General features: G+C 61.4%; 2 protein-coding genes across 2 annotated transcripts; one reads left to right on the top strand and one right to left on the bottom strand.

Annotated features, from left to right (window-relative positions):
• The first annotated feature begins 56 nt into the window (after positions 1–56).
• PRADC1 (protease associated domain containing 1) lies at positions 57–4,015 on the top strand. The gene is made up of 5 exons (XM_068189185.1): positions 57–176; positions 1,947–2,047; positions 2,355–2,464; positions 3,080–3,247; positions 3,494–4,015. The coding sequence occupies exons 1-5, from the start codon at positions 125–127 to the stop codon at positions 3,612–3,614; spliced, it is 552 nt and encodes a 183-aa protein (XP_068045286.1). The 5' UTR covers positions 57–124; the 3' UTR covers positions 3,615–4,015.
• A 287-nt stretch (positions 4,016–4,302) lies between these two features.
• SMYD5 (SMYD family member 5) lies at positions 4,303–12,622 on the bottom strand. Its single transcript, XM_068189181.1, has 13 exons — positions 12,392–12,622; positions 12,114–12,222; positions 11,227–11,366; positions 10,897–11,018; positions 10,232–10,301; positions 9,968–10,072; positions 9,464–9,526; positions 9,223–9,293; positions 7,179–7,285; positions 6,899–6,955; positions 6,539–6,633; positions 6,207–6,277; positions 4,303–5,683 (listed from the first exon to the last, which is right to left on the bottom strand). Exons 1-13 carry the CDS (start codon positions 12,455–12,457, stop codon positions 5,545–5,547), a joined length of 1,215 nt encoding a protein of 404 aa, XP_068045282.1. The 5' UTR covers positions 12,458–12,622; the 3' UTR covers positions 4,303–5,544.
• Positions 12,623–13,415: the final 793 nt, after the last annotated feature.

The following is a 13,415-nucleotide window of genomic DNA, read 5'->3' as shown; positions in this document are numbered from 1 at the left end:
AGCAGGCGGCCCGCGCCGGCTCGCGCGTGATTGATGGCGGCGCAGACCAATAGGAAGGAGCGCGGTAAGCTCTTCCGCCAATGGGGAGCGCGGGGCGGGCCGGTGGGCGGGGCGTGGCGCAGCCATGCTGCCCTGGCTCTGGCTCTGGCTCTGCGTCTGCTGCTGCCCGGCCCGCGGTGAGTGAGGGGCGGAGGGAGGGACGGAGCGGGGACAGCGGCCGGGCCCGCGCCGCGACCACCCGGGCCCCGCACCCGCACCGCGCCCACGCCCCAGGCATCCCGGGCCGGCCGCCTCCCCGCTCGGCGCACCGCGATCCCGGTGTGTTTCCCCTCCCGGCACGCCGGCCCCGTTGCGGTTCCTCTCCTGTGTCTCTGTCCCGGTGTATTTATTTCCCCTCCCGGCACGCCGACCCCGTTGCGGCTCCCCTCCTGTGTCTCTGTCCCGGTGTATTTCCCCTCCCGGCACGCCGGCCCCGTTGCGGTTCCCCTGCTGTCTCTCTGTCCCGGTGTATTTCTCCTCCCGGCACGCCGGCCCCGTTGCGGTTCCGCTCCTGTGTCTCTGTCCCGGTGTATTTATTTCCCTTCCCGGCACGCCGGCCCCGTTGCGGTTCCCATCCTGTGTCTCTGTCCCGGTGTATTTCTCCTCCCGGCACGCCGGCCCCGTTGCGGTTCCGCTCCTGTGTCTCTGTCCCGGTGTATTTATTTCCCTTCCCGGCACGCCGGCCCCGTTGCGGTTCCCATCCTGTGTCTCTGTCCCGGTGTATTTCCCCTCCCGGCACGCCGGCCCCGTTGCGGTTCCTCTCCTGTGTCTCTGTCCCGGTGTATTTATTTCCCCTCCCGGCACGCCGGCCCCGTTGCGGTTCCGCTCCTGTGTCTCTGTCCCGGTGTATTTCCCCTCCCGGCACGCCGGCCCCGTTGCGGTTCCTCTCCTGTGTCTCTGTCCCGGTGTATTTATTTCCCCTCCCGGCACGCCGGCCCCGTTGCGGCTCCCCTCCTGTGTCTCTGTCCCGGTGTATTTATTTCCCCTCCCGGCACGCCGGCCCCGTTGCGGTTCCGCTCCTGTGTCTCTGTCCCGGTGTATTTCTCCTCCCGGCACGCCGGCCCCGTTGCGGTTCCGCTCCTGTGTCTCTGTCCCGGTGTATTTCCCTTCCCGGCACGCCGGCCCCGTTGCGGTTCCGCTCCTGTGTCTCTGTCCCGGTGTATTTCCCCTCCCGGCACGCCGGCCCCGTTGCGGTTCCTCTCCTGTGTCTCTGTCCCGGTGTATTTCCCCTCCCGGCACGCCGGCCCCGTTGCGGTTCCGCTCCTGTAGCCGTATGGGAGTACGGGGCCATTTCCCCTCGGTGCGCCCCCGCCTAATTGCGTTTCTCGTCCTACATCCCGGTCCGGGTGCGTTTCCCCTCCTGCATCCCAATCCTGGTGCAGTTCCCTCGGTGCACCTCGACCTAGTTGCACTCCCCCACCCAGCACCCCAGTGCAGCAGCATTTCCTGTCGGTGGGGTCTGAGCCCCTTGGATTTCCCTGTGATCCAGGTACATTTCCATTACTGCACCCCAGCTCCATTGCATTTCCTGCTGCATCCTAATCCAAGAGCATTTTCCCTCCCATTTGTGATCCTGGTGCGTTTCCCCTCTGTTCCCCTCGGTCTGGGTGCCCATCTCCCCTCTCCCCTCCATGATCCAGCAGCATTTTCCCCTTCCCCTCGAGCACCCCAATCCCGGTGCTTTTCCCGCCCCCATCCCCTCTCAGCCCCTGGGAGCTGCCACATCTGCCCTTGGAACACTCCAAAACCTTTGGGGAGCTTTGGGACCTGGGCCCAGCCAGGATTTGGCACTGCTGGAGGGCGTGTTCTGTCCCCCATGGTTCAGGAGTGATAACTGGGACTTTTCCCCTTTTTCAGGGATTTTGCCTTTAGTTTCCTTTACCTCAGCTCTGTTCTTTCGCCCCCAGGATTACGCATCCATGAATATTTGTACTTCCAAGTGCTGAGCCCTGGAGACATCCGCTACATCTTCACTGCCACCCCGGCCAAGGATTTCGGTGGCGTGTTTGTAAGTATTAAAAACTGAATTTGCCGCTTTGGGTCCCTCCATCCCAGTATTGCTCCTTGGTGGGACTCAGCGATTTGGGGCTTTATTAAAATGGAGCTCATTGCGCTTCCACAAGCATCCCTGGCCTCAGCAGGATTCCAGAGGCGGGGACTGGCCCCAGGGCTGGCTCCAAGCGTCATTGAACCTGGGAGCCCAAAATCTCCCCCAGAGCAGCCCCCACAGGGATGAGCAGGACGTGGCACAGCTGGGCAGGGCTGGGGAGGGGGAGCTCCATCCCCCCAGCTCACCCCTGCCTGTCTCCTCGGAGAACACAAGGTACGACCAGATCCACCTGGTCCCGGCGGATCCTCCGGAGGCCTGTGGAGAGCTGAACAATGGGGTCTTCATCCAGGACCAGATCGCCTTGGTGGAGAGGGGGTAGGTCTGGCAGCATGGCAGCTGCTGGGGGACCCTGCTGGGCAGGAGGGGAGCCCTGGCCCCATCTCCCCATCACTTCCAGATTCTTCCTGGGCTTTCCCCACATAGATAAACCGGGGAAATGCGAGGGTGTTCCTACCCTGGAGAACTGCATCTTGTATTTTTCAGCCTGTGGTAAGGTAGAAAAAATGCTGTCTGAGTTCAGATTGAGAGTAGGTTTAGATTAGACAGTGGCAAAGAACTCTGTGAGTGGTGAGGCCCTGGCACAGGTTGCCCAAAGAAATTCTGGATGCCTCATATCCCTGGAGATGTCCACGGCCAGATTGGACACTGGGGCTTGGAGCACCCTGGGATAGTGGAAGGTGTCCCTGCCATGGCAGGGGGTGGCACTGAATGGGCTTCAAGGTCTCTTCCAACCCAAACCATTCCAAGATTTTATTTCATTTGTTTTTTAGGAGTGTGGGTGGCTTGTACCTAAAGTACAGGCTCAGAGGAGCAGGGTTTGGAGGAGACAGTCCCTAGTTTGGGTGTGTCCAGGCCAGCTCGGGCAGGTGCAGGCTTTGGAGCTACCTGTGGCCACCCCAGGTAGGTCAGGGTGGTCCCTGTGCGCCGCAGGGGCTGCTCGTTCCTGTCCAAGACACGAGTGATCCAGGAGCACGGCGGGCGGGCCGTCATCATCGCCGACAACGCCTACGACAACGACAGCTTCTACATCGAGATGATCCAGGACAGCTCCCGGCGCACGGCCGACATCCCCGCGCTCTTCCTGCTGGGCAGGGACGGGTACGTGCCCGGGCTGCCTTCCCAGGCTGGGACGGCTCACGGGGACAGCGAGTGGCAGCCTTGTCCCTCACAGCAGGGAGGTCCCAGCGGTCAGCGTGGCCCTGCCAGGCTTTGGGAGCCACGCTTTGCATGGAGTCGGTCGTGGTTAACGGGCACTTTGAGCTGGGTTGTGGTTTGTGCTCGGGTCTGGCTCCGCTCTGCCAGCCCCGGCAGCTTGGGAACACCTGTCACCCTCCATGCCCCCAGGTACATGATCAGGCGCTCCCTGGAGCAGCACGGGCTCCCCTGGGCCGTCATCTCCATTCCTGTTAACGTCACCAGCATTCCCACCTACGAGATGATGCAGCCCCCCTGGACCTTCTGGTAGCAGCAAAAGGCTGCAGCGGATCAAGGACTTCTGGTGCACCCCAGGATCTTGCCCTAAGGACCAGGTTTGAGGAAAGGATCCCGACACGCTCCAGAGATCCCGCTGGATTCGGCGACAGGGAGATCTTTCTGCTGGCACTGGTGTGTGGCCAAGGGCAAGCACCAATGCCAGGGGGAACCTTGAGCCTGGCACCGACCTGCGACTGTGTGGGAGGGAGGTGAGGGCCCAGAGCAGGCCAGCACTTCCCAGGAAACATTTGACCTTGTGCTGCTGATTTGGAGGGATGAGGACTGGCAGGGATGGGGGGAGAGCGATACAGGCTTGTTCTGTACCAGCAGGGCTCACCCGATGTCTGTATATTTTTGTCTGAGCTAATGAAGTCTGAGTAAGTTTTAGAGAAAGGGAATTTCTCTTTTATTTCCAGCAATCAGCGGATGAAGGCATAAATCTCATCCTCAATTTTTTTCCTAGTAAAATTCTCCAAGTACCTCCTGCAGCTGGGGCAGGGCTCAGAGCCTCATGGGACAGCACAGCCTCTGGCAGCTGTCCCCAAGGGTGTGCTGGTCACAAATCCAGAGCCCACCCTTGCACAGGTGTCCCCTTGGCCCCACCTCGTGTCCCCACAGGAGCAGCCCCTGGGTCACAGCCCTGTCTGCACTCAGCAATACAAAGCACAGGTCCCCAGCTCTCACCAGTCTTGGTTTATTAGGAACACTGAAGGGGATGTGGCCCCGGGACGGCTGGGGACAAGCAGCAGGAGGCAGGGCTGGTGGTGATGGCAGTGCCACAGGTGTGCCACCCTCGGTCCCACAATCAGCTACCACAGACACAGCAGCAGGAAAGCAGCTCCCCAGAATCCATGGAGGAAGGAAATAACCCCAGGTGCATCCCTGACCTGCTGCCTGCCTGTCACTTGGAGCCGTTGTCCCTCCAGCGACATGGTCTGCACACAGGGACAGCACTGCGTGGTGTGGCCTTGAGGCTGGCAGCGTGGGATGGATGACAAGGGGATGTCCAGAGGGGCCACTCTGCACTGGCACATCTCCATGTGGGAGCACTGGGTGCAGGGAAGCACCCAGCACATGCTGCATCCCCGGGCACAGCCTCGTCCCACAGCTGGCTGGAGGGAGGGAAACTCCCTCCCTACAAAACCCAAAATGCCTTCTGGGTTTGGGATGACAGCCCAACCCACGTCAGCTCCCGGCCATTCTCCATCCCCACACGGTCCTGCAGTCACTGCCCGGGGCTCTGTGTCATGGGAAGGGTGGGCCGAGCTGGGAAGGAGGTGTCTGCAGGGTCAGCTCTGCTCTCCCTGCTGGACTCGAGCTCTGGGCCACTCTCCAAGGCATGCCCTGCAAGATCCTCCTGCCCTCACTGCTGGCTAAGGCATGGAATGGAGGATATATGAGGGCCCCAGCTCCATGGTGTGTAGATAGTGCTAATATAGACATTAAATAGTACCCTTGTGCACAGACACACGGACACACACACACACACATTCCCCTCGTCCCTGCAGGGTGGGAAGGACAAGCTCCTCCACATCCACAGCCTGCACAGACACAGCAGAGTGACCTCACAGGTGACCAGAGTGGTGTCCCAGGGGCTGGCTGGATCCCACTCTCCTCCAGCCTCCCCTGCGTGCACCAGCCAGCCCTACTGGGAACTGGGATGTGCTGGAGGGCCACTGGCTCACAGCTTGTCCTCACAGGGAGGACAGGGACAGCCTGACACACACACACACCACAGGGACAACACGGACAGGCGGGAGCAGGGCCTGCCTCCAGCTCCCGGCTGCCCCGCTCCGGCACCTACCCGACCCCACAACACAACCCTGTTCTAAATTAAAGCTGCTGCCTCTTGGAGGAGCCTCCAGGCCCTTCCCTTCCCATCCCATCCCATCCCTTCCCTCGCCTCTCGCCCGGGGCCAGGATCACACATCAGTCATCTCATCCTCCAGCTCTGCGTCGTCCGTCTCTCCTTCGCCCTCCTCCTCTTCGTCCGACGTCACGTCGGCGTCGTCGGCTTGCGCGAGGCACTTGGGACACGAGCAGGTAAACAAGTAGTTCTCCCTGGCAGGGGGGCAGGCAGGAGACAGAGGGATGGTGTGGAGACAGGTACAATCCCACACTGCTGCTGGGCAGGGGTCGGGAAGAGAGCAGCCAGGAAGGGGCTAAATGTGTCAGAGCCGGAGGAGTTTGGGGGCTCCATGCTGCCGGCTCAGGCAGGGTAAAGGTAGCCCAGGTGGAGAGGGGGATTTCTCAGCCCCACAGGGGAGATGGGACAGAGACAGTGACCCCCAGCAGGAGGCTCTACCCTTGAGGGACAGAGAAGGAAATGGAAGGGAATGCAGGTGTACACCTGCAGAGAGAGGGGGGAACTCAAATCCTTTGTCCCCAAGGCTACAGCACATTTCAAGGAGCTCGAAGCACCGCGTGCTGCACGCACCCCCTGCCGCGAGCCCACTGAAGCTCACAGCAGCCTGTGCACAGCCACAGCCCCAGGCACACACAGCCAGCCCCGGGGTGGGGATGCTGCCCTGATGGACTGTTTGGGGTGTCAAGGGGTGTGAGGGCTCCCCTAGGTAGCCCCTACCTGAGTATCTTGTTGCGGCTGTGTCTGCTGCGCTCCCTCTGACAGCAGTCTAAGTAACTGATGCAGATTTCCTGCCAGCAAACACAAATGGGTGGGGCTCAGAATCACTCCCCATGATCCCAAAGCAGCAGGATTTCTCCCAGTCCCTTGCAGAATCAGGCAGAACCAGGGGGTGTGGCAGCCCCTACATGGGATGGGGATTGAATTCCTCTGCCAAGATCATGCAGGACACAGGAGGTTTTGGGGCTGGGGTACATGGAGGATGTAGGGGACATGGGGATGATGCCAAGGTGTGATGTCACCTCAGGTCCACCCAGGCCCTGCTGTCTCACCTCTCCTGCTTCGATGTCCTCCAGAGCAGTGAGATGCAGGAGGAAGTTGTTTTCTGGAAAGGATGTCTCAGCATTGGGGATGCAGCTGTGGTTACCTACGGGCAATACAATCTCTGTTAAATGCCTAAGTGGCTCCTGGAACCACATCACATCTGAGTGCATCCAGGGCAGGACTGGCCATTCCACAGCTGGGCAAAATGCCAGGGAACACTGAGAGAGCAGTACCCACCACATCCACCCCATCCCATCCCACAGATGGCAAGCACAAACCCCTTTCTCCAGAGGAAGAGGTGAGCCAGTCTAGCACGGGACATTTCCCTCCTCACTACTGATTTTCCTCCCAGTCCTTGTGTTACTTACAGCAGCTCTGCAGCACGTAGAGCCCTGATCCCTCGCAGTTGAGGAACTCTCCCGACTCTGCAGCACAGAGAGAGGGGTTAGAGCTTTGCATGGTCCATTCCTGCTCTTCCACACACAAGCACGAAGGAATGCCCATCAACACGGAACACCCAGAGCCAGCACGGTCTGCGTGCTGCAGGGTGATTTCCCAAGAGCCTTTCCCTCCCCCTGGGAGGGGATGGAGGACAAAGATTCATATCCTGAGGCTGCCTGCCCTGTCCCTGCACTGCCAGAGCCTCACCCTTCTCAATGTCCTTGTAGAGCTGGTCGATGAAGGCGTCCAGCTCCTCCCGCTGCAGCATGGGCAGATCCAGCGCGTCGCACGCGTGCACCCACTGGCTCAGGGAGCTGGGGGGAAAAGGACACTGTCACAGCCCCACGGTGCTGCAGGGAGCAGTGGGACACTGTCACAGCCCCACGGTGCTGCAGGGAGCAGTGGGACACTGTCACAGCCCCACGGTGCTGCAGGGAGCAGTGGGACACTGTCACAGCCCCACGGTGCTGCAGGGAGCAGTGGGACACTGTCACAGCCCCACGGTGCTCTGGGGAGCAGTGGGACACTGTCACAGCCCCACGGTGCTGCAGGGAGCAGTGGGACACTGTCACAGCCCCACGGTGCTGCAGGGAGCAGTGGGACACTGTCACAGCCCCACGGTGCTGCAGGGAGCAGTGGGACACTGTCACAGCCCCACGGTGCTGCAGGGAGCAGTGGGACACTGTCACAGCCCCACGGTGCTCTGGGGAGCAGTGGGACACTGTCACAGCCCCACGGTGCTCTGGGGAGCAGTGGGACACTGTCACAGCCCCACGGTGCTCTGGGGAGCAGTGGGACACTGTCACAGCCCCACGGTGCTCTGGGGAGCAGTGGGACACTGTCACAGCCCCACGGTGCTGCGGGGAGCAGTGGGACACTGTCACAGCCCCACGGTGCTGCAGGGAGCAGTGGGACACTGTCACAGCCCCACGGTGCTCTGGGGAGCAGTGGGACACTGTCACAGCCCCACGGTGCTCTGGGGAGCAGTGGGACACTGTCACAGCCCCACGGTGCTGCAGGGAGCAGTGGGACACTGTCACAGCCCCACGGTGCTGCAGGGAGCAGTGGGACACTGTCACAGCCCCACGGTGCTGCAGGGAGCAGTGGGACACTGTCACAGCCCCACGGTGCTGCAGGGAGCAGTGGGACACTGTCACAGCCCCACGGTGCTCTGGGGAGCAGTGGGACACTGTCACAGCCCCACGGTGCTCTGGGGAGCAGTGGGACACTGTCACAGCCCCACGGTGCTGCAGGGAGCAGTGGGACACTGTCACAGCCCCACGGTGCTGCAGGGAGCAGTGGGACACTGTCACAGCCCCACGGTGCTCTGGGGAGCAGTGGGACACTGTCACAGCCCCACGGTGCTCTGGGGAGCAGTGGGACACTGTCACAGCCCCACGGTGCTCTGGGGAGCAGTGGGACACTGTCACAGCCCCACGGTGCTGCAGGGAGCAGTGGGACACTGTCACAGCCCCACGGTGCTCTGGGGAGCAGTGGGACACTGTCACAGCCCCACGGTGCTCTGGGGAGCAGTGGGACACTGTCACAGCCCCACGGTGCTGCAGGGAGCAGTGGGACACTGTCACAGCCCCACGGTGCTGCAGGGAGCAGTGGGACACTGTCACAGCCCCACGGTGCTGCAGGGAGCAGTGGGACACTGTCACAGCCCCACGGTGCTGCAGGGAGCAGTGGGACACTGTCACAGCCCCACGGTGCTCTGGGGAGCAGTGGGACACTGTCACAGCCCCACGGTGCTCTGGGGAGCAGTGGGACACTGTCACAGCCCCACGGTGCTGCAGGGAGCAGTGGGACACTGTCACAGCCCCACGGTGCTGCAGGGAGCAGTGGGACACTGTCACAGCCCCACGGTGCTGCAGGGAGCAGTGGGACACTGTCACAGCCCCACGGTGCTCTGGGGAGCAGTGGGACACTGTCACAGCCCCACGGTGCTCTGGGGAGCAGTGGGACACTGTCTCAGCCCCACGGTGCTCTGGGGAGCAGTGGGACACTGTCTCAGCCCCACGGTGCTCTCAGAAAGGACAGCAGGACATTTTTACGCTCCCATAGTGTTGTCAGCACACAGGGAGACCTCGCAGAGGAGATCCAAGGTGGCTCTGAGCAGCCAAGGTCTGGCAGAGGGATGTGAAAGGGTTGGACACAGCTAGGATGAAGTTTTTTTTAAGTGTGCCTCTGTGACCCCATGTCTTAAACCCAGCCATTCACATTCCACATCTCCACGAAGCCCCATTACCTGGTTCCTATGCCTTGGCCATTGGTCCCAACGAGGGCAAAGAGGGATCGAAAGCCTTCTGGAGTGAACCACTGCAGAAGGGACAGGACGAAGGAACTGAGGCCAGGCCAGCCTGCAGAGCACCTCGCTCTGCAATGCTTCGAATGCCACAGGGAGCTTTGGGGGAAGCAAGGAACGAGCAGAGTCCCAGGGGAAGCCCTGGCCAATGCTCCTGGGCTATGTGGGAGGCAGATCCACTCACCCTGCTGAGATATTCATCATAAAGGGCTTCGGTGAAGAGCAACCGCAGCAGCTCCAGCTGGCCCTGGCAGGACACAGAGCACGGTCAGGGTGAGGGTGCTGGGGGTGCCAGCCCTGGGCTGAGGCTGAGCCCAGCACAGGCCACAGCCTACGGAAGGACTCGGGCTGCCCGGCCTGTCCTGCACGGCTGGAGGCTGCTGCCCTCACAGCTGTGAAATCCACCCATTTCAGCAGCAAAAGCCACCTACTCAGCAGCTAAATATCACGCTGTCCCAGCCCACAGCAGGAACATCTCCCCCACAGGAAGGAGCAGCATATCCCCTGAAAGCATCCCAAGGCCAAAACCCTCTAAGCAGCCACTTCCTCACTGTCAGGGCCCTCCCTTTAAGCCTGGAGTTTCCAGTGTTTCCTATCCCCACTGTAATGAGGCTTTGGCATCTGTGGGCTCACAGACAAAGGCAGGAGAAGGAAGGCTCGAGACAATTTAAGAGCTGCTGGGTCTTACCTTAAATTTGTCCCCCAGCAGCTTGTGCACAATCTCCTCTTCTTCATTTGCTGTCTTGTTGCAGAACTGGGAGAAAGCCTTGATCCACCACTCCTTGTCTTTAGCCTGACAAAAGAATCGAGCAGAGGCATTGCACCAACACCACTTTCCTCCCCAGCCCAGAGAGAGGGAGGATTGTCAGAATAAATGCTGAGAAAGCCAGGCCAAGGAAACAGAGCCTTGGGAATAACATCCACAATGGGATAACAAAACCACCCACCGTACCTGTTTGATGGTGGCAACCATCCTGGCCATCAGCATGATGCTGGAAGTCTCTGGCGGGTAATGCATGTTTCTGTGGGATTAAAATGGAGAAGAGATGAGCAGATCAGGGCTGGCATGGGAATGAAAAGCTGGAGGGAGGCAGAGGCAGCTGCCATAGGTGTGGTCAGGCCTGCACTGATCCAGCACACCAAATGGTCAGCGCAGCATTGCTGTGTGGGGGTCCAGTGGAGAGAAACCTGCTCCACCCATACAAACAATCCCCCTCCATCCTGCTCACTCTGCTGGGGCTTGGGACAAGATTTGGGTCAGGGATGTTGCTCATCCCACTCTGGAACGATTTTTTTTTTAATGGACCCATGGGATGCTAGAAGGAGGATCTCCCAGAGGCTGGAGATCTGCAGGAGCACCAGAAAACTGCAGAAGTGAGGGGTGTGCATAGCTCAGCACTTTGTAGCTCTTTAGCGGGGGAAAAATAAGGAGTGCTCAGCTGTGTGTCCAAACCCTGGGGCTGCCAACACCACAACAGCCAACCAGGAGAAAGAGCTGGGCAGTGTCCCACGGCCACCCCCACCCTGCAGCCACCTTGTGCAGGGATGCACAGCAGGGAGCCGGCCCAGCAGAGCCACCTCCCTTGCCTGTGGAGCCACAGGCAGGTCGGGCCCTACCTCCATGCCTCCTGCAGCTTGTTGAGGGGGTGCGTGGGGTCGTCCCGGGACGGGCCGAGGCAGAGGACCTGGTGGTACTGCTCCAGAGCTGCCTGCCTGCATTCTGCACTGCAGTACGTCACCTAGAGCGAGGGGACAGCGCTGCCGTTGGCTGTGGCAGCAGGAAAAGGGGCTCCTAGATCCGGCTGAGCCAGCTGTGCCCCCTCCCCGACCAGCAGAGCCCTGGCTCTTTGGCCCACAGCATGGAAAGGCAGACAGCACAAGAGACCAGATGGATGGGAAGGACTCCAGATCCCAAGGAGAGCACGGTCCCTCCTGGCAGTCCCGTACCTGGCAGCGGGGACACTGCTGGTGCAGGTCTTTCCGGATGCTGCACTGCTCCGGGTGAGGCAGCACCAGGGAGCTCTTCCCCAGCAGGCGCTGGGCGTTCTCCTCCGCCGTCTCCAGCGCCCGCAGGCAGTGATCACAGGCTGTGGGGAGACAGGCAGGATGGGTGCGTGGGTGGAGGGATGGATGGATGGACGGAGGGATGGATGATGGATGGATGGATGGATGGATGGATGGATGGATGGATGGATGGAGGGATGGAGGGATGGAGGGATGGATGGATGGATGGATGGATGGATGATGGATGGATGGATGGATGGATGGACGGAGGAATGGATGATGGATGGATGGATGGATGGATGGATGGATGGATGATGGATGGATGGATGGATGGATGGACGGAGGAATGGATGATGGATGGATGGATGGATGGATGGATGGAGGGATGCATGGATGGAGGGATGGAGGAATGCCACAGGAAAGCCTTTGGAAAGGAAAGGGACCAGAACCCAGGGCAACCCAACACAACTGGTACCAACACCAGAGAGGAACAAGAGGATGGGGCTTGGAGCAACCTGGGCTGGGGCAAGGCATCCCTGCTCATGGCAGGGGTGGAATATTATCTTTAAGGCCCCTTCCAACCCAAACCCTTCCAAGATTCTATGGTGGCACCTGGCACATTCCTCCAGAGCTGATGGAAGTCACCATCCCTCAGATGACACCTGAACTTGTCAACAGTTTAGTGTGGAGGCAGAAAAGGCAGCAGGGCCACCTTCAGAGAGGCGCTAAGACAAACGCAAACCCTTCCCTTGGTACCTCTGCGGTCCCGCGGTCACCGCACCGGGACAGGCGACAGGGACGGGGACATGCCGCCAGCGCCAGCCGCTCACCTCGGTAGTTGTACAGGGCATTCCAGAGGAACTGGGATGACACCACCGGCCTCTCCACGAAGACTGTTTCCCCTTTGCGGATGTTTCTGGTGGCGAACAAGCCCTTTCCCTACCGAGGGACAACCGCGGCTCAGGGACGCGCCCGAAGCCGAGTCATACCCGGGAGCTGAGGGAATCCCTCCATCCCGAGGGGACCCTGCGGGCTTCTCCTCCCTCTGTCCCCCGGGCTGGGCGGGAAGGGAGGGACCCTCACGGAGGGCAGACCGCGGGCTGCTCACCTTGGCGCTGCTGATGAACCGCGCCTCCGCCGCAGCCCCGGCGTGTGGCCCCGCCGCGGCCGCCATCTTCGGGCGGCGACTTCCCCGCCCTGACCCGCCGGGCAGCGCCTCTTCCTCTTCCTCCTCCTCCTCCTCCTCCTCCTCCTCTTCCTCCTCCTCCGCCCCCGCCCCTGCGCCCCTCAGGAGCCCGCGCTCGCCATCGCCCCCCTCAGCCGCGGGGCGCGCGGGGGCCGGCGGCCATCTTGGCCCCCCTTCCTCCGCCGCTGGGCAGCGTCTGGAAACAGCGCCAAACCGCCCCAAAACACCGCCAAAACACCGCAAAACACCCCAAAACCGGGCCGGGGCGCTGCCGCTGCCACCCCAAATCGTACAGCAGTTTGCTGCCTCTCCCCAGTCAGTTATCGCTAGTTCATGGTGGAGGAACAGCCGGCACAGCCCTGTCAGGCAGGAGCACAAGTTCCCCCTCACATGAGGTCTGCCCTCGTGGAGGGAGGAGGCATCGCCCGCTGCCCTGCGCACCCTAAACCGGCCCGACTTCCTCCAAAAAAGCCTTCAAAACACGCTGCTGTGGCCACTCGCCACCTCCCGCCCGGGGGTCTGCAAAGCCTTAAAGCCCACGGACCTGCGTGTTTGGTTGTATTTGCTAATTCACAGCGCTGCGGCTCAGCGCGGCTCGTCGCTGGCCAGGCGGCGGGAGCGGGGTTGGGAGCTCGGGACGATTCCTTATTCGGGGCTTTGGGGAGTGATTTGGTGTCACTAGATGTCACTGTCGGCTCGTGGCGGGGACACGACACCGGTGATAAGGCGGCAGCTGCCACCTCCGTGCCCGGGCCGGCAGCTGGAGCATGGCCTCAGGACCGGCCGCTGAGCCACAGCGTGGCCGCAGGGCTGGCCTCTGCTCCGGCCAGCCGGCCGGGGGACAAGGGACGAACAGGCTGCCAGGGATCCCTGCCCGTGCCGGGGGATCCAGAGCCGGTGGAGCCGGCGCAGGCTGGGCTCCATCACACTGTGCCCATGGCAGGGA

The sequence above is a fragment of the Anomalospiza imberbis genome, chromosome 4 (assembly GCF_031753505.1).
Source record: "Anomalospiza imberbis isolate Cuckoo-Finch-1a 21T00152 chromosome 4, ASM3175350v1, whole genome shotgun sequence".
NCBI classification, from domain to species: domain Eukaryota; kingdom Metazoa; phylum Chordata; class Aves; order Passeriformes; family Viduidae; genus Anomalospiza; species Anomalospiza imberbis.
This window is presented reverse-complemented; position numbering and strand designations above follow the sequence as displayed.